This window comes from Xenopus tropicalis, chromosome 6, assembly GCF_000004195.4.
Source record: "Xenopus tropicalis strain Nigerian chromosome 6, UCB_Xtro_10.0, whole genome shotgun sequence".
Taxonomy (NCBI): Eukaryota; Metazoa; Chordata; class Amphibia; order Anura; family Pipidae; genus Xenopus; species Xenopus tropicalis.
In genome coordinates, this window is record NC_030682.2 from 40,402,842 (window position 1) to 40,423,153 (window position 20,312).

Here is a 20,312-nt window from a genome sequence, read left to right on the forward strand (position 1 = left end):
ACTTTTTCCGTGTGAACTGCAGCTTTTACAGTAAGTTTTCAATAGCTTATTCAGGCACATAGATACAGTCTTTGCATGGCACATATTATCATACTCGGGGGAATCTATCTAATCTATCATTTGGGTAGCAGTAAGAAAAGGTGGACAACCCCTTTAAGACATGCCCTGGCAGGACAGGGACCTAAGCAAATCTATCTGGAGTTTGAATAAAGGAGCCATATTTAAAGATAGTGATAGAGAAGACAATGATAGAGTGAAAGTGGCACCATATATTATTCATTAATGCCTACAAGATTGGGGAGAAGTTAAATACATGTCTCCTTTAGGGACCTGCTGGATCTTTCTATTAAGTTTCTGGATATCCATGAGGACTACACCTGCAAGGCCAAACCAGCTGAGCATCACTTGAAAGGTTCTGTATTTCATAGGTGGTCTTACACAACCCTATCACATGATGTAACCTACAGGGATCGGTTACAAACAAAGGCTAAAATAACAAACCAAAGAAAGGAAGTTCTTACAAAGGAGAAACATTGGAGACAGCATATCTAGTATAAATAAATCTAAAGCAACTGGACTTGTTTGGTAATCATTGAAGACGTTTCACTACTCATCCGAGCAGCTTCTTCAGTTCAGCAGGACTGCATTGGAATGATAATGGGTGAAAAATAACCATGAACTTGCATGACCTGATTCATTTTGCCATAAAAGCATTTGCCCAATGCTTTTATATTACCTATCTGATCCCGTGTTCCTCTATGTGGGGGCGGCCATATTTGTGCAGCAGGAGTCCGTTAGCATTAGAAGCTATAACTGACAGGCTGAGATGGGACAGTCAGGTTGGCAAAACAGTCAGGTTTAACTTCATGTAACAATTACTTACAAAAGCAGCCTATCAGGGATAAACTATCAACATGACCTATAGGGAACTTTTAATGTACATTCATATTTTATTGAGTTATTTTTTTAGTGTCAGTATCACTTTAAGGCCATAACTGCACATGAGAAAGTCTGAATCCAGCACTGAAATCTGTTTTTCAAAAATACAGATTTTTTTTATATTTAGTTTTGAAATTTCACATGGGGCTAGCCATATTCTTCATTTCCCAGGGTGCCACAGCCATGTGCTCTGATTAACTTCAGTCAGACTTTACTGCTGAGCTGCAAGTTGGAGTGATATCACACCCCACCCCCCCCCCAGCAACCAATCAGTAGAACAATGGGAAGGGAGCAAGATAGCAGCTCCCAGTAGATATCAGAATAGCACTCAATAGTAAGAAATCCAAGTCCGGCTTGGGACTCCTCTAATTACATGGGAGTAGGAGAAACAATAGGTTACCTGAAAGCAGTTCTAATGTGTAGCGCTGGCTCCTTCTGAAAGCTCAGACTCAGGCACAATGCACTGACATGGCTGCCTACACACCTCTATTACAGCTAAAGAAAATACATTTATTGGTTCAAGAAAATTTTAAATGGTAGAGTGAATTATTTGCTATGTGAACAGTGTCATTTAGAAATAAGAAGCAGAGCATAAAAATCATGACAGTATCCCTTTAAGGTAAAGGAATGATTTGCCATCCAACTCCACTAAACTGTTGGAAGGGAAGCCTGCATGCTACATTGGCATACAATAAGATAGTTTGAAAAACTATGTCTTTCTCTATGAAACAGATTGCCTGTTGGATGGAGATAGTGAAAACGAGAAACTAATTTTATTTGATCTGCTCAGATTTTACTTTGCGGCCTCCCATAAAATGCAGTCGCAATCGAGGTTGTGTTTACCATACCGAGTCTCCAAATGTTCAAAAAAACACAGGCAATTGTGTTTTATCCCTGTACCCAAGAAGCTGTGTAAGAGAAGAGGCTTTAAAGTGCACTGGCTGGAGAAATTTACAGAAATGTAATAAAAACCACAAAGTTTAACTCTTAACAGAGTAGAAAGATATACATTATACAATATATAATATACTGTATACGATATACAGTTTGGGAAGGCTCTTTTCTGTTTATAATAATCCTCATGCTCAGGCCTGATCCCCAACATCCGTACCTAACTTTACTCATGCTACTCTGGCTTAATGGAAGCAGATATCACGATGCATTCTTGCAGAAAAAGTTCTAACTGCCAAGCACGTATCATATACGTGCTTCGCAGCTCAAAGTTCTCTATCTGCACTGGCAACACTTTCTGCTGGAGCAGAGTCCGGTGCACCCCCAGCAACGAGCCAAGGGGGCTGGCAAACCGGTCCCACAACGCGACTGTCTCATGGCCCGACTTCTAACTGCAGACACGATCGCACTCCTGTCTGATGTTAGAGCTTCCTTCTCCAGCCCTCCTGAGCCTGCCCACGCACTTCGTCTCTGCGATCCTGGGACCCTTGTCATTAGAAAGGACTCTCATGCTCATTAAAAAAGTAAATGGCCTTTTTTTTCATGCATTTACACACATTCACATTTTACTAAAGCTAGCCTTGTTTTTGCTTTGCTTTTTTCTTTTGCACTTTTGTACATATTTACACATTTCCACACACACTCTTTTTGTAAACTAGAAGTTTACACACATACTTTTTTTTGTTCCTTATTTTATCTTTTGTTTTTCCCCTAAAAACTATTTCCTTCACAGCATGACCACTGGATCAGGTATTCTGTCCACTAACCACATTTTATTGCAGTTACTCACTTGCATTGTTGTTCGTTACATTTCTTTTAGCATAGCTTTGCTGTTTGCTGTAGACATTTTCACCGGTTTCAGATTTGTCAGTATGTGTGCTTTTCAAAAATATATGGTTTCCTGGGGGTCTCTGTACAGTTAGGGGGTGTTACGACACATTATACGCAGTCTGGGGGCTCTGTTGGCAGGCTAGAAAATTCACATGTATTACTTTCATTTGGAGTCTGTACATAACCGCATACTTAGGTAAATCTATGCATCAAACGGTTCAGTAGACCTCTGGCATTTGGGGTGACTTACACCTTGTATAAGAAATTGTGGCGTGCTGCCGCTTGGCGAGTTTACTAGCTTATCTCATGGCAGAAGTGCCCCGGAACAAATACCTACCAAAAAGTGTTAAAAGTTACATTTGAGAGTTAATTTCTTATGTTATAGAATGGCCTATTCCATTGTCTTGTTTTTTTGTAAGTTTTTGGGCTCTTTCTTCTGCCTCTTCCCAGTTTTTACATGGGGGCAGCCAAAATACTACTGCTCTGAGGTAACAATTTTACTGTTACTTTTTACTACTTTACTTTCTATGCAAGCCCTCTCTTTTTCATCTTCCAGTATCTCATTCAAACCACGGACAGGTTGATAGAATAAATTGAACCGTAGAAGTGTTATATGTGAAATTAAAAGCTGGAGAACTGCTAAACAAAAAGCTAAATAAGCTAAATAAGTAAAAAAATTAAAAAAATTCTTAATTCTCAGAATATCACTGTACTAAGTTAATGTAAAGGTGAACAACTTTGTAGCTCCGCAAGCAAGGTCAAGCTAAAATTCCCCAATGCCAATGTGAGACTGATATCCAACTATAGGAAAAGCTTAATCAGGGAGAGGGGTTCCATGGTGTTTCACCACCTAGTGATGGAAGCCAGATATGACTTTAACAGGATTGTACAAAGGTAAGTAAAACAGCATGTATTACCAAAACCAGCATCTGCAAAGAAGTGTAAATCTATTGCAACTCTGTAAAAATGGTTCTCCATATTATGTAAAAAACCCCCCTTAACCAGAAACCCCAAACATTCAAAGTAATGTATTCATAATGGCAAATAATTTGGGCTTTTTCCCATTTGGATTACTCAATGTAATTTGGAATAATGTAAAATAAAGCCAATTTCTGCAAACGATAATGGCTTTTAAAATAACCATAGTTAGGTTTATTTTATAGGGCACTTGGATGGCTTGTACCCCTGTTCATTTTTGTAATACTTAGTGGGGAAAGGGACCACTCCATATATACAGCAGCATTTATATAAAGCACCACTGATATTAAGCTCTTACAAGGACAACAGCTTTTTGCACCTAGGGACTCTAGAAAACATTCTTCAATCACCAATAGAACACTCAGCTACCACACACTATTGTACAGTGATCCCCAACCAGTGGCTGAGGAACGTCGCTCACCAACTCCTTGGATGTTGCTTCCAGCATCCCGAAAATAGGTAGTTATTTTCAAATTCCTTACTTGGAAGAAAGCTTTGATTGCATAAGACAGGTATACTGCCAAACAGAGCCTCCTGTAGGCTGCCAGACGACCTAGGTGCTACCAACTAACCAGTCCAAGGACTATCAGTCCTTATTTGGTACCCCCAGGACCCTTTTTCATGCTTGTGTTCTCCTCAACTCTTTTTCACAGGTAAAGTTGGGGAAACCTGCCATAGAAGGAGCCATTAGTCAGCAGCTTAGAGACAGCTACACACTTGTATGCAGGCATTGAGCGTATTCAGTGGGCTCCTTGAAAGTCTTGTTGAGATTTGCTTTAATCAAAATATATAATTTTTTTTAAACACAAGGAACTGTGAAAAACAGTTTCACTAATAGAGAAGTTAAATTATACATATCCATCCTTAAACCTAAATGCTACGGTCGCACATACTTATTTCTTGGCCTACCTATAATGCAGGTTGAAGAACAGCCAAACCTCTCAGGAGTCTTGCACTGACACAGCAACATTGTACAGATAGCAGCATTTGGATAATCTGCAAATATGCTATTAACAGTTCCATTGTTGGCCCATTAACACCTATAAAAGTTTTAGGCATTTAACACCAAACAGTGAATCTCTGCACTGAAAAGTTGGACAGTCTTGAAATAAGATTACAGTTTGGGGGGGGGGAGTGCATTTCCCATAATGATACCTCTAAGTGACAATTTACAGATTCCTTTTCATGTTCGTGCAATGTGGCATTCAGTAACAGATCCCACTCTTCCACCTGCAGTCTACTATTCAGTTTTTGAAACACTTGTGTTAGTTGTAAAGGCGACATCCAATTAAAATCAGCATCTGTTCATAGCTGCTGTACTCCTGGCTCTGATTTGAGCAACAATGCAGCAGAAGCCAACTCATTAACAAACCTGATACATGCTTGGCTTGAGAGTCAAAAACCTAAGGGAATATACTTTCAGCTGCAATTACACTAAAGTATTTAATGCATCGGAAATTTAGTTAGAAATACATATTTTCGTTAAATGTTTATTGGGATTGTCTAAAAACCCAACATTACTAAGGCAGGAAATACTTTGCCTTTAAAGTTAATGCACGCAGTCAACCCTTGTGTGTAAGTATGGGGACCACACAAATTAGCAGCTTTTACTGGCTGTTTAAGGCATAAAAAGATCCCTAGACACTTCAGCACAACTATTTTTATTGGAACAGACTGCCCGTTTCAGTTGGAACAAAGACAGAAATTAAACTTTGAAAAGAAAAACAAACAGAATTTGCAGTCAGAGAACTTTAATTTACAAAATGTATACGGGGCACACTTTTAAAGCTGTGCAACAGTGGTGTTAGAACTAACCTTGCCACTGAACACTGCATCAAATCATTCATAGTAAAGCTGTATATTGTATTTTGGCATAAGCATAGCCAGGTCTTTCATTGTTTTTTTTTTCTTTTTACACATGAATAGTCTAATAATTGACAACAGCTAACCAGCCCTGAGGGGGTCTAAGTTTTAGCATTTGTGCTGTTTTTATACACCTACATGTAAGTTCTGTAAATGACTTTGGTCACAGTGCTTGGTAATTCATAAGCAAGTACATAGAAACCACCTAGATTAGGTAGTTTGGGCGCAAAGCAATTCAGAGCTTTCTAAAATCATACCCCTCTTAATAGCAATGCAACATGGGAAATTTCTCCCACTGTTGATGCCAATACCTGTGCTTTTACAACAGCCTGCAGGAGGAAATTTCCAACTGGGTGATTAAGCAGTGTGCAACATTGCTCTAAATATTCACCATCCTAGCAAAGCTCTGTACAACTCAATGTTTAGAATGTGGGTAACAGGATAATTTTATAAGATATTAAACATTCTCAGTTTCATATAAACTCATAGGAAGATGTAGCTACCATGCGTCTGAAACTGAAATATTTGTTTCAATTCGTTTCTGGTGCAGGTACTACAGATAAGAGGTCGGGAAAAGCATTTCTTCAATCACTAAACTGTTCCAATGAATAATGAATAGCAAGAAGGGAGATGTATAACTTTAGGAAAAGGGATAACTTCATGAACCTGCACTGCGTAAATACAACACATCAATCTGGCAATTTAAGAGCCAACAGGATTTAGAAGAGTCAGAAAAAAAAAAAACATTTTAATATGGTTTATTGTACACCGCTTTACTATGCACAAAAAAAAATAGAGTTTCCTTTCAATTAAATAGGCTGCATGTTTAGCAAAAGAAAAGAAGTCCTTTCAAAGATCATAGTGGTTGGGAGGGGAAAAAAACAAAACCCTCGGGAATAAAAATTACAAAACAATGTTATACAGACACCAGATTTTCACCAGTGAATGCATAGTTTGTATTTGCTTATGATCTGCTAAACAAAAACTACAGCAAAACTGTAATATTCACAGAACAGTACATTTAACAAAAATGCAAAGACTAAAAAAGGCTAAATCCAATAAGGTTAAAAAGTCCAATCATGAAGTCCTAGTAGCGCCCTGCAATGAGAAAAAAAAAAGCCATTAGAGATGACCTTTCAATGATTACCCCCTTAAGGCTAATGCTGCCCACCCCTCCATGTGGCATTAGCCCAACACCTTTTCCCACTAGGAAAGGCTTCAGGAAACAGCCGAGGACAGGTAAAGCAGATTACAAGTGTTGAAAATGATAAAATAGTTCTGAGAAAACTGCACCCACAGTGTAACTCATGTTCTTCTGAATACTCACTTGGGCTGTAAGAACGTGATCGTGACCTGGATCTGTATCGGCTGTAATAAGGTGATGGGGATCGTCTTCTACAAATAAAGCCAAGATTAAGTTAGGGTCCACAGCATGATGCCCAAGATAAGAGGGGAAAACCCTTAAATGATAGCCCTTGAACCACATGAAATAAGCTGGAACGAGACTGTTTTGCTTGCGTAAAGGTTCGCAAAACAATGCAGAAACTATGCTCCCTAAATGCACCACTGCAGTCTAGAAAGTTAACCCTTTAATTACTAACTGGGGCACACAATTTAAGTACACTGAACCATTACAGAACAAACTAAATAAGAACGGTTAAAGTCATGTGATTAAATTTTTTGACACAAAAAACAACTTTTTTTTTAAAAAGTTACCTATAGGTCATGTTGATTGTTTTTTGCTTTTGTAAGTAATTGTTACTTGAAGTTCCTAAACCTGACTGTCCCTTCTCAGCTCATCTGGTCAGTTACAGCTAATGCTAACAAACTCCTGCTGCACAAATATGGCAGCTCCCTCACAGAGGACCATGGGGAATAAGATAGGGAATGTAAATGCATCAGGCAAATACTTATGGAAAAATTATAAATAGCATGCAAAGCCAATATTATGATATAAAAAGGGTTTCATTTTTGGTGTCAGTGTCTAACTTTCCATTACAATTTTACAGATCAAATATGAGCAGGTGAAAGTACCATGATCGGTATGATTAATAAGGTTAAAGTGATTACCTGTATCTGTAGTCATATTCATCGTATCTGTCATAGCCTCGGTCATATCCCCTATCATAATATGAGTCACGGCGACGGCTGCTTCCACCACCACCACCACCACTGCCGCCGCCACTACCTCCACCGCCGCCACTACCTCCACCACCGCCGCCGCCACCACTGCTAAGAAAGTCATTGATTAGTGTAATTAATGTACATGTAACTATAATGTTGCACTGCCTGTAAAAAATAGGTGTTTGCTTTAGAAACATTACAATTATATAAACTGCCACGTAGCCATGAGGACAGCCATTTAAAAAAAAAAAAAGGAGAAAAGGCACAGGTTACACAGCAGATCGTTATTCCACAGAATTTGTTACTTGCTATGTAATCTGTGCCTTTTGAATGGCTGCCCCTGTGGCTACACACCAGGGTATTTATATAATCTATAGTCTTTTTGAAGCAATCCAACAATTTGCCAGTGCAGGGCAGCAGTACAGTATAATTACACCAATATATTTTCATTTTTGGTGTTACTGTTTCTTTAACAATTACATCATATTTCAATGAAAATGACTATTGCTGAATTTAAGCTTAAAGTTCTACTATATTGGTGTGTTTATATGCTTTGTGCTCAGCCACCTTTTCTTTATTCAGTGGAGTGCTAAAAGCAATATACAGACTGCCGCCACAAGTCCTGCAATATGTATTTACAACCATCACTGTAGAAACTTTGTAAAATATGAGGAAAGCAAACCTTAAATTGTGTAATTTATTAAGGACACAATTCAGTGTCCCCTTGCTTAAAGGAATAATGTCATGGACATCAGTTAATAGAGCTTCTCCAGCAAGAGCCCTGCATTGATTTTTTTTTTTTTAATTTTGAAATTTCACATGGGACGTGTCATTCATTCCCCAGGGTGCTACAGCCCTGTGACTGAAACTTCACACCAACTTGCAGCACAGAAGTAATATCACCCTGCTCCCTTTCCCCCCCTCTTCAGCCAATCAGCAAAATGGGAAGGTAGCAAGACAGCAGCTACCAGACACCTGTATTGGTAAAGGTAGGTATGATAACAGCACTCAATAGTAAAAAGCCTGGCTTGGGACCCTTCAGTTACATGGGAGTAGAAGAAACAATAGCGTGCCTGAAATCAGTTCTAATGTGTAGCGCTGGCTCTTTCGGAAACTGGTACACCATAAAACTAATGACAATTCCTTTAATACAAGTTCAATAAATGGGGCTTGAGCTGAGCACACTGCCGTTTTGCAGTTTCTTTAGATTTTTCCCAACAGGAAATGTTAAGCTATTCCATGTAAGGTCCCCGTAAAAGTACACACAATATGCTCCCCCCCCTTAAGTCCTACACCTAATCAGAAAATGAAAGTCTGTAAGTTATTATCTGCAGTCTGCAACAAGTGATGCTTAGTAGGGAAATAGCGCAGAATGTTACTGTATCAAAGGCAGTCAAAAAGCGACTTACTGGGTAGGTCTTCCCATATATATGCCTGGAGTGGGGGTATGCGCTCTTTTTGTGATAGAGTAGTCAACTCGGATTCTCCTGCCATCCAGTTCCATTCCATTTGCATGCTCCATTGCCTAAATATAAACAAAGGGAAAGATCATGCAGCAAATATTTTCTATGCAATAAGCCTGTTGACTAGTAGCCAAAATAGTCTGTCCAAATTTGCTAAAGGTAAATAAGGCAATCTACATTCTGGAAATAAACGCACAGATGTTGCCAGTTGTTGGTGGCAGGCGAGAGGGAAGGAAAATCTGAAACACTGCTATGCTATAACCATAGTCTTGGCAAAAATCAGATTATACTATGAAGCACAATGTGCCATGCCCAACAAAAATACTACTACAAGATAAATTTTGAGGATCTTCAAGTTACGTTGTACATGTCTTAACAAAACAGTACTCTACTTGCACATGGTTGTCACAAAGTACCTAAATCAGTCAGTGCTTAATTTCTGTCCAAACTTCAGATATTACAGCACAGAACACTATCCTTTGGACGCACCATGAAAAGGTAGAATAAAAAAAAATGCACAGACGGTAAGGCTCTTAGCACTCACAATAAGTATGACCACGTGCAAGTCTGTGAAACTTTAAGCTATATTGCCATCTAGCGGCAAAAGTAGCAGAACAGGGATAGTGCTATAAAAGGACACCACTTGTCATACTCATACCTGAAAGTAATGTACTTTTATACATTACATAGCCTCTAAGCCCAATTTATAAAACACCCTCCCACAAGCCATTATGTAAAAATATGAGTACTTTTATACATTTACCACATAATCTACACTGCCAACACTAAGGAGGCTTTTGCCACAAACCAATTTTGGCACTCCATAGGGTAAACCCCACAATTTAAGCGTTTAGCTTGAGGGTTAGAAGTAAGGGTTGTTCAGGATGTCTCTGCAGTAAGCTAATTAGATGCACTATTATGCATTCACAAACGTGAGCCAATTATTTGGCTTCACAACAGGCAATAAGCTCATTTAGTGGAACTGGTAACACTTTCATACAAAAAAGCAGATTGCTATATTCACACATAGAACTAAATGTTTTACTGGCGCAAAGAAACTACACAAGTCTGCTGTATGTTCTGGCATGCTTTTTCAGAGGGTCCAGACCCGGTGCAATATTAGCAGTGTGCCAACATACAGACAACTGCTCTGAAGGGTAGTCCCGAGAGCCAACTGAAAAAATAGTCTAAAATAAATTAAGCTAAAATGGTGTTATCCCTTGTATTTGTACTGGACCATAGAATTCCCTCCTGGGTGTTTTTTCATGCCTATATGTTTTTATTAGGGTAGAACTAACCGTGAACAGAAATTTACTTTAGCACATTCTATGCCTCCTTATTTGTAGGAGGCAAAACTTGACAATTACCTCTCTGGAATCTTCAATTCGCTCAAAGTAGACAAAGGCAAAGCCTCTTGACCTTCCTGTACGCTGATCATAAACCACATTGACACCAGAAAGGGGACCATAACGAGAGAACACTTCTCTCAAGTCCCTCTCTGTTGTATATAAACTTAGGCCAAACACTCCAATACATATGTTGGGATCTGGGTTGGCCTGAAAGAGAAAAAACAGCAAGACATTGTATGAAATTTATAACTTATGTAATGGTCATTTTAAGTTAGTAGTGAGCAAAAAGAAAGCATTGGTAAAATAAATGTAGAATCTGCAAAAATGTTAACTTACCCGACTGCCATTGTGTCTCCTTCGGTTAGACATTGGAGAGTGACTGCGGCTTCTCCGTCGTCTGTACTCTGGTGTGTAAGACCTACTCTTTGACCTCCTTTTACGTGAGTGGGAACGGGACCTTGAGCGAGAATAGCGTCTGTGAGAATGCCTTCTAGATCTTGATCTTAATTAGAAAGAAAGAAAGAAAACAATGGTCACTTATGTACCCTATTATGATGCAGGTTAAAAAAAATTTAAATGGCTGAAGAGATTCTGCCCTAACTAAACCCTTTTGCTCTAAAACAGTGCTGTCCAACTGGCGGCCCCCTGTGTGGCCCCCCACCTGTCTGGCTGCTTTGATGGTTTACCCTTCTATAAGCTTTAAATGGTATCAGTACTGAGATTAACTGCCCCCCTGCATGGTTCTCACCTCAGATTCAGGCTGTAATCCCCCTGTATTGTTTAAACATGTAATCCCATGTATTGTTTAAACATGTAATCCCCTGTACTGTTCCCACCTTTTAATCTCTGCATTGTTTACCCCCTGCAGTGTTCACACCTCAGGCTCAGGCTATAATCACCCATATTGTTCTCCTGTTCACACCTCAGGCCTGTGTGTAGGCAGCATAGGGTAGGCACATAGGCAGCATGGGGCAGGGAGGGTATGGCACACACAGGCAGGGTAGGGCAGAGTATGGCACACACAGGCAGGGTAGGGCAGAGTATGGCACACACAGGCAGGGTAGGGCAGAGTATGGCACACACAGGCAGGGTAGGGCAGAGTATGGCACACACAGGCAGGGTAGGGCAGGCAGAGTATGGCACACAGGCAGGGTAGGGCAGAGTATGGCACACACAGGCAGCATATGGCAGACAGGCATCATGGGGCAGGCAGAGTATGGCACACACAGGTAGCATAGGGCAGGCAGACTGCTACCCTGTGCTGCCTGTTGGAGGTGAACCTGGCAGGGGTTTGTTCTGGGAGTTTGTTAGCAGTTGGAAATAGCCAGTAAATGGTCCCTAAGGTGTGTAATTATTTATGGGGGTTGCTGTGCTATCCACAGGGGAGGAGAAGTCATATGGATTTTAGGGTGTGTCTTAATATGACATAATATAATTCTTTCACATATGGATGGTTGATATCCCTGCATTTGGGTTTTTGCTGCACTACCACCATTGTGATAAAATGGGTGTGGTTTGAAGTGGGCGTGGTTTAAAAGGGGGGAGTGGCTTCCATTAGCGGCCCTCCACCATGTATGCGCGAGACATTCTGGCCCTCGGCACCGCAGAAGTTGGACAGCACTGCTCTAAAATATCCAACCTACACGCATGCCAATACACCAGAGGCTACAGTGACAATACACATTGCTAAAGCATTTTATAAAGTTGGGGGCCAGTTAATGTAGTTTATCCATGTTAACATTTGCACCAAGGTGGTCCCATTCACTGTTCAAAAGAACTCTTTGTAAATATAGAGTTTAGAATTTTAATTTTGCAGATGGATTGATTGAGCACTTAACATATGAAGTATATTTAAACTAGTGAAAGTGCAGTTAGTCAGTTCACAATTGGTGCACACATTTCAACATTATGCCTACCACATATTTGAGCTAAAGGGATTTGTTATTACATAACTCAGAACTGTTGAAATACTTAAGATTCTGCAATTGCTTTAATGTGAGTGGGATGTGCGGCACTGTCAGCCAGCAATCATGACAGCTTGTCAACTGGCTGTGGTCTTCTAATTTGCAAAAAAACATGTTAACCATGACATCTTATCCATGTTTAGTAATCCAGATGCCTATTTACAAACATACAACAACAACTTATTGGTCTATTACTGAACACACTGTATAGCCACCCAAAGCACCTTCAATAAGCCGAGCACAAGACTCACCTTGATTTGGACCTTGACCGGGACCGAGACTCTGAACGTTTGGAAGCCCTCGATGCACTACGGGATCTGGATCTGCTCTCAGATTTCACACGAGGGGCACTTTCAGCTGGTGACTTTGAACGTGACCTGGATTCCTAGTAGAACACAATATATTAAAACTTGAGCAGTTTCCAAAATGCCTAGTTCTTTGTACAGAAACATTTATAAACCTGGAAAACAAGATTAGGTTATAGTTTGCTTTTTTAAATCTCCAATGCCTGCATTAAACCCATTAAAATATTTTCCCTACTAAATCCTAGTTTAACTAGATGACCAATGTTCTAGTACGAAATCATGCAAGGTATTAACTTTATCATACAGACACTGGAACATAAACCATACATTTTACTTAACCTAGGACCCATTCATTCTTCCAGATTCTTTTAATTCTACTTCACTCTTGCTTTATACTTTTCTTCAATCTTCATTATTTTTCATTTTTCACCTTCGTGTATTCTTCCCCAATTCAAATAATTCATTAAAGCATTATAAACATTCAAGTGCTTCTATCTGCCCAATCTTCTGTTCAAAAAATTTCCCCATTCAATTGATTTTTTCTGATCTTTAAAACTTTTCATAAGCCTTCTTTTATCTTGCTTTATCTTCAATATTCTTGGAAAAAACTCTTCCATTTCTTCCCGAACATTAACCTTAATGGAAAAAGAACATTTAGTATATAGAATCATACTGGGCCTAACCTCTACTGGAGTGAGGAATTTACGAAGCTACAAGTATCCAGCAGTATTAAACCATTTTAGAGCCAATTTCTATTAAAATTATTTGGCATGGTTTCTATGAAAACTGACTGCCTCTACAGACATCTGCCAGTATAGTCCCATCATGTAAGAAGCCAGTTCAAATCAAGTGCCTCATTCCCTTACTACAAGAATAAAAAATCTAAGTGTAAGATACTAGGGGCTGAAAGATTTGCTTTTACATAATAAAGGCCAAAAAAAAAAAAAAAAAGGAAAAAGCCATGAAAATTCTTAATCTTTGGGTGGGTCAGAGACCTCAAGACTAGCTATACTACTGCAAGCTTGCCATCAGTCTGAAGACCATTCTTCTGACAGCCTTCTGTCAAATAACCCCCTTTTATAGATATTTATGTTGCGCACTGATTCAGTTACATAAAAGTTATGAACTTTAGCAATTTCCCCCCCTAAATCCCCAGCAGGTACTAACACCAAACAGCATCTAAACCCCCATGTACAATGAAAATTACAGTACTTGTCAAAATATTTTGGATTGTCTGCAAAAATGTTTTGGTGCCTTTTGATTATGCATTCACTAAATAACCTTTCATAGAAAGACCAGCTATGGGAGAAATATTTAAATCAGCTTTCCTTTTCTGTTAAGTTAATGGAGAACAAAACATTTTATGCATATATCTTAGTATACTAAACCTACCACACTAATCCCTTAGTATTGCAAATGCCATTAGCAAACACTGACCCTATAAATAGTAGATCTCATTAGGGCTGTACTTTGCATTTAAACAAAAGCAGGTGCCCAAGGCACTCCTGTACAGCTAATAACCAATGCATCTATATATGACCACAGTGATTTTACATGCAGCTCAAGTAGGCCATCCAAGTACAGGAATAACAGGACTGCAAATCTAACAAGGTAAACACAACCACTCACATCAGTAGCTTAAACATAAAAAAAAAATCCCCTGCCAATGTTAGGCTACCTGCACCAGGAGGGAGCAGCCAAGAAGTTGTCTTCCTGCAGAGAAGTTGTAGAATGACTTTGCTACATGCATGCATTATATGTATACTGTTTAGGAGATAAGGTCTCGCATGCATGAATTATATTTATACTGTTTAGGAGATAAGGTCTCGTCTTGGGAATTGCAAAACTGAAACATGTAAATGTACACAAACTTTATTTGCCTTAAACAATCACTCCTTAATGTGTGTCATGGAAAGTACTGCAAGTGAGTCGCTCAGTCACCACAAACAGCCATTACATATAGGACAAAACATGCATGCTATATTGGAGGGTCATACTTAAGCAAACAGCAGAAAACCACAATTGCAAAGTGCTCCATAAAGACTAGTAATAAAGTAATAAAATACTGAACATAGGCTAAGATAATGTGTGCATAAATCATACACCTAAAATTACCAAATCAAGTGCAATTTAAGGAATCTCCCAATAACTGCTGAAAGTCACCAGTTGATCAGGAACAGCGTTAACACGAACACTTTCTGCTTACACTGAACACCAAACTATCTACTCAAAGAAACACACAGCCAAGTGGTAGGACAGGCTGGCTCATTTGCCCTTAGCAAGAGGTACTGCACAGACCATGGTTACCCACAAGGTAGATACACTATCAGTAGGTCACAGTAGCACAGCACTGGCACAAAACAATTCTGAGTAAGCCTCCTGTGTATTTTTCAACCGGATTTCTAAACCAAATGACCTGATTGACTGGTAAAATTAACTTGTTCTCAATGCAATGCAGAGCAGTTAAACTTACCATGTCGGTAGGGACGCAAGAAATCCAAGCCTTTTTAGCAATATTAAGCAGCAATTGACCAAAAACTAATTGAATGATAATCCGCTGAATCCTAAAATAATGGATTCAATGCATCTCTACATGGCAGCGCAACATTTGATCCTAATGCAATAACTACCAAAGTAGGTGTCCACATTTAAAGAAAACTCTGGTCACACCTGGCCCAGACCATACAGCCTGGAAAGAGTCTGCATCACTTAATATGCACACTAAATAAGGGAAAAAAAATTCAAGGTACCTTAATCTAGGTGTGTGTAAATAAAGTATGGAAATGTGTCCTATTAGAAGAAGTTTGCAACCTACCCTAAATAAAATAACCAGCTGTAACCATCCCCGCACAAGCATTAAGCCTGTAGCTTAAATCTTCCTGACTGGATCCATTGCTAATCAGGAGTAGAGTAAGATAGTACTGCATAATACCGGTCATTTTGAGGAACGCAGAATTTCAACCAAAACTAACCCAATGAAGCAATATATCCAAGCAGCTGCAGACTGCTTTTGGTGCTGTTACAATGCAAGGATTCCCAGTGAAAACCCACTCCTTTGTTGCTCCCATGAGGCCTGCTTTGTCAATACAACCCTTTTACTCGATAATGCATATGCCCACTGGCACAGGAGCAGTCATAGCTATAGCATCTTAGGGTTAAATTGCACCTCGTATCTATGCATTCCTAGAGAAATGGACAAAGACTTTGTTGGAAAAACAATTTAAACGTGGGAGCAAGGATGGACATGACAGGTGACTTATACTAAAAGGTGGTAATGTTCTTTCTATTGCAGTGTACTTAGTAGCAAGACTAGAATCCTCTAGTTCAGAGTGCCCCTTGAAAGCATGTACCAAACTACAATAAATGTAAAGATGGTTAAGATGTTGAAACCACATGGCATGGGTACTTATGGTTTACTAAAAAAAATTAAAGTTGTTCATTCTTGAATATGTTTAAGGTATGACGGGTTTGTGGTATTAAACATATAGCTTTCCTTGCCAGTCGGTTCTTTGTCCCAACTTGTGGATTTAAGCTTAAACTAAGGCTATATAGCAGTTAAAGTGGCCACGCAGTACAATATCTGCTTGGTTGGCAAGGATGCAAAACAAGCAGCCCCCCCCCCAATATGGCCACCCAAGGCAGACAATACCTGTGGCAGTAATCAGATTGTATCACCTGAATGACAGGAGCAGTTAGTAAGGACCACATCAGAAATCGTGGCTGTCAAAGTAAGGACCACATCAATGAGCCAATGCGGTCCACCAATCCATCCAATGGGAAAATGAAACTTGCCCCATCAACATCTGGTCAGCTAAAGCAGATTCTGGGCAGAAATCGGTTTGGGGGTCACCATACACATGCATATTAGATTCCTTAAAAAAAAATCTTAATTAAAAATGGCCCCTTTGACGCTCCCTACAGATTTGCTATTGTTCCCATGTCAAGTGAGGGTGGGCATGTTCTAAAAAGTCCCAGCCTGTAGACAGGAGCCTGGGATAGCACACACAGGAAGAACAGATTGGCAGGACAAGTATGGTTTTTAGAGACATTTTCAATAAGTCAGTTTAAAACAAATTTAAGTTCATTAGTTAAATTTAAAAAGAGTACAATAGCACTTTATACCCTATGTCCATTAAACAAAGCCAGTCTGGTCACATGTTCATAATGACAATGATGGCTGTCCACACTTAAGGGCTCTGGCACACGGGGAGATTAAACGCCCGCGACAAATCTCCCTGTTTGCGGGAAACTAATCTCCCCGTGTTGCCATCCCACCGGCGAACATGTAAGTCGCCGGCGGGATGGCAGACGTGGCGGTGCGATTTCGGCAAATCGCCAAAAATGCCTCACGAGACAACTTCGGCGATTTGACGAAATCGCCTGCACAGCGTGTACCATCCCACCGGCGACTTACATGTTTGCCGGTGGGATGGTAGTTCGGGGAGATTAGTCGCCCGTGACAAGGGAGATTTGTCGCGGGCGACTAATCTCCCCGTGTGCCAGAGCCATAAAGCTCACTCCCAGTGCGAGAAGCATAGTCCTCCCTAGGATCTATTTTTTTGCAGTATAGATAACTGCTCCCCACAGAGCATGGCTTTAGCCTGTTCCTTTAGGGCAGTGACACGGCTATAATGTAAGCACTGGTGGGATGGCATACGCAGTGTCGCAATTTGCCCAAGTTGCCCAAAGTTTCCCCTCAAGGCAACGTCAGCAAATTGCGCCGCCGCGTATACCATCCCACTGGCAATTTACATTCTAGGCACTGGGGTGGCATTGCGGGGAGACTAGGCGACTGATCTCCCGTGTGTCACAGCCCTTACTGGGGAAAAAAATGTACTCTCAGGCACCCAATTAACTGCACAGGAGTAGAGCTACAAATACACCCTTTAGGTAACTGTGCAGATAGATCTGTAGCACCTCCAAATCCACTCAATATAATTTAACGGCAACAGTACATTATATTGTAATTACTGGCAAACATTGATTTTTTGGTGTAACTGCTCCTTTAAAGTAATTCCCTGTGCCTGCATCACAGCCTACACTCCCACAGCCCAGAGAAGGATACTCCTCACTTGCTGGCACTGTTCTGGCAGTGAGGCAACAACACAAAAATGTAAGAAAATCATGAGTGGCTGTCCCCTCAAATTTTTAATTTCCATTATTATAGTAGAGTTATTGGAAAAGGAGCTTAAATACCCACCACCTGGCCCAATGTTGTTAGTGTAGTAATTACACAGACGCAGCACAAAGCTCCCTATATTACAGGGCACATTGCTACAACTGCTTGTACTGAACTACAGTTTGGGTTGCTAGAAACAATGTAGCGCCACACCTCTGGTTGCCTACACGATATAACTGGCCACATAAATACTGTGCTGCTCCAACCATTGATGAATCTCACGCCGTTGTTAGGCAGGAACAGAGGCAAATTTGAGATAAAAGAGTTCTCCCGCGGTAGGAGAGCACGCTGCCCCTCTACTGAAGCGGAACATTCCGCCCCACCCTGGAACCGATGGGCTACTGTGGAATTCCCCCGTTAATTGCAAAAACAATTTATTTGTGGAAGTGAAGATTTACGCACGGGTTAGCGGCACTTATGCGCGCCCCCGCTCCCTCCCCGCCAGTCCCCCAGGCGCGGCAGCCATTTTGTGCCAGACAGACCTACCGAGCCGACTGTGGCTCTTCGTTTTACACACACACGGCCTTTATAAAACATGTACATGATACAAAAACCCTGACCACCGCCACATTTCGCCGATAATGTACGTTATACAATGTTCGCAGAGTCGCCAACACTGGACCGATGATGCAGAAGGATGGAAATGGGTTAGCTTTAGATATAAATGATTACTTATCTCAAGAGCACTAGAAACAAAATACTTACTCTTCCCTCCACGTCGCTCATGGTGAATGCTTTTGCGGATTAATGACGATACGGAATGGACAAGTGTACACTCAGCGCCCGATGCGTCCAACTCCAGAGCCCTCCTTCACTTCCTCTTGCCTGCAGGCGCTTGAATGTCTTCTGCACTGTGAAGTGCCTACCGACGTTCTTCTTCTAGCAACCACTCAAAATGGCGGCCACGGCAGTTTGCCGCGGCTCATAAAGCCGAGCAAAGGGGAGGGGCGTGCGTGACGTAACAGGAGCGGAAGATGGCGTCTCCTCACAAAAGAATTAAGAAACAAAGACTGGAGAAGAAAGCTTACGTAGCGCACAACGAACATAACTAGATTAAAAAAAGTCTAATATGTTATGGTTTTTGGGATTTTTTTTTTTATTATCTTGGAACCCACAGTTCCAGTTCTAGAGCAATTCATCCTATACAACTTGTACTAGTTCCTTCTCAAAAACTATTTGTTAAACCAAGTTCCTTGGCGCGTGGAGAAATTCAGTATTCAATTATTCCGCAGTATTTGTCTAAATTTCTGAATTGGGCGTGTCTTTACTTTGCAAAGCAGAACTACAACTCCCATCAGTCCCTGCGTGTCTTGACTTTGCAATGCAGACCTGCAACTCCCATCAGTCCCTGCGTGTCTTTACTTTGCAATGCAGACCTGCAACTCCCATCAGTCCCTGCGTGTCTTGACTTTGCAATGCAGACCTGCAACTCCCATCAGTCCCTGCGTGTCTTTACTTTGCAATGCAGACCTGCAACTCCCATCAGTCCCTGCGTGTCTTTACTTTGCAATGCAGACCTGCAACTCCCATCAGTCCCTGCGTGTCTTTACTTTGCAATGCAGACCTAGAACTCCCATCAGTCCCTGCGTGTCTTTACTTTGCAATGCAGACCTAGAACTCCCATCAGTCCCTGCGTGTCTTTACTTTGCAATGCAGACCTAGAACTCCCATCAGTCCCTGCGTGTCTTTACTTTGCAATGCAGACCTAGAACTCCCATCAGTCCCTGCGTGTCTTTACTTTGCAATGCAGACCTAGAACTCCCATCAGTCCCTGCGTGTCTTTACTTTGCAATGCAGACCTAGAACTCCCATCAGTCCCTGCGTGTCTTTACTTTGCAATGCAGACCTAGAACTCCCATCAGTCCCTGCGTGTCTTTACTTTGCAATGCAGACCTAGAACTCCCATCAGTCCCTGCGTGTCTTGCCTTTGCAATGCAGACCTACATTTCCTATCAGTCCCTGCGTGTCTTGACTTTGCAATGCAGACCTGCAACTCCCATCAGTCCCTGCGTGTCTTGGCTTTGCAATGCAGACCTGCAACTCCCATCAGTCCCTGCGTGTCTTGACTTTGCAATGCAGACCTGCAACTCCCATCAGTCCCTGCGTGTCTTGACTTTGCAATGCAGACCTGCAACTCCCATCAGTCCCTGCGTGTCTTGGCTTTGCAATGCAGACCTGCATTTCCTATCAGTCCCTGCGTGTCTTGGCTTTGCAATGCAGACCTACAACTCCCATCAGTCCCTGCGTGTCTTGACTTTGCAATGCAGACCTACAACTCCCATCAGTCCCTGCGTGTCTTGACTTTGCAATGCAGACCTACAACTCCCATCAGTCCCTGCGTGTCTTGGCTTTGCAATGCAGACCTA

At 41.0% G+C, this 20,312-nt stretch overlaps 1 protein-coding gene across 5 annotated transcripts; it reads right to left on the reverse strand.

The window, feature by feature from the left end:
* Positions 1–5,433: 5,433 nt before the first annotated feature.
* Positions 5,434–18,877, reverse strand: tra2a (transformer 2 alpha homolog). Of its 5 annotated transcripts, none has more exons than XM_012964512.3 (8): positions 18,652–18,877; positions 13,095–13,402; positions 12,714–12,847; positions 10,835–11,000; positions 10,517–10,705; positions 9,096–9,211; positions 7,633–7,794; positions 5,434–6,957 (listed from the first exon to the last, which is right to left on the reverse strand). In XM_012964512.3, exons 4-8 carry the CDS (start codon positions 10,865–10,867, stop codon positions 6,720–6,722), a joined length of 738 nt encoding a protein of 245 aa, XP_012819966.1. In that variant the 5' UTR covers positions 10,868–11,000; positions 12,714–12,847; positions 13,095–13,402; positions 18,652–18,877; the 3' UTR covers positions 5,434–6,719. The 5 variants fall into 5 exon arrangements, with proteins under 5 accessions (XP_012819966.1, XP_012819965.1, XP_012819963.1 ...); XM_012964511.3 differs by lacking the exon at positions 13,095–13,402 and having other exon boundaries at positions 5,434–6,660; positions 6,890–6,957; positions 18,652–18,873; NM_001004819.1 differs by lacking the exon at positions 13,095–13,402 and having other exon boundaries at positions 6,306–6,660; positions 6,890–6,957; positions 7,633–7,791; positions 18,652–18,820.
* Between the last annotated feature and the right edge of the window lie 1,435 nt (positions 18,878–20,312).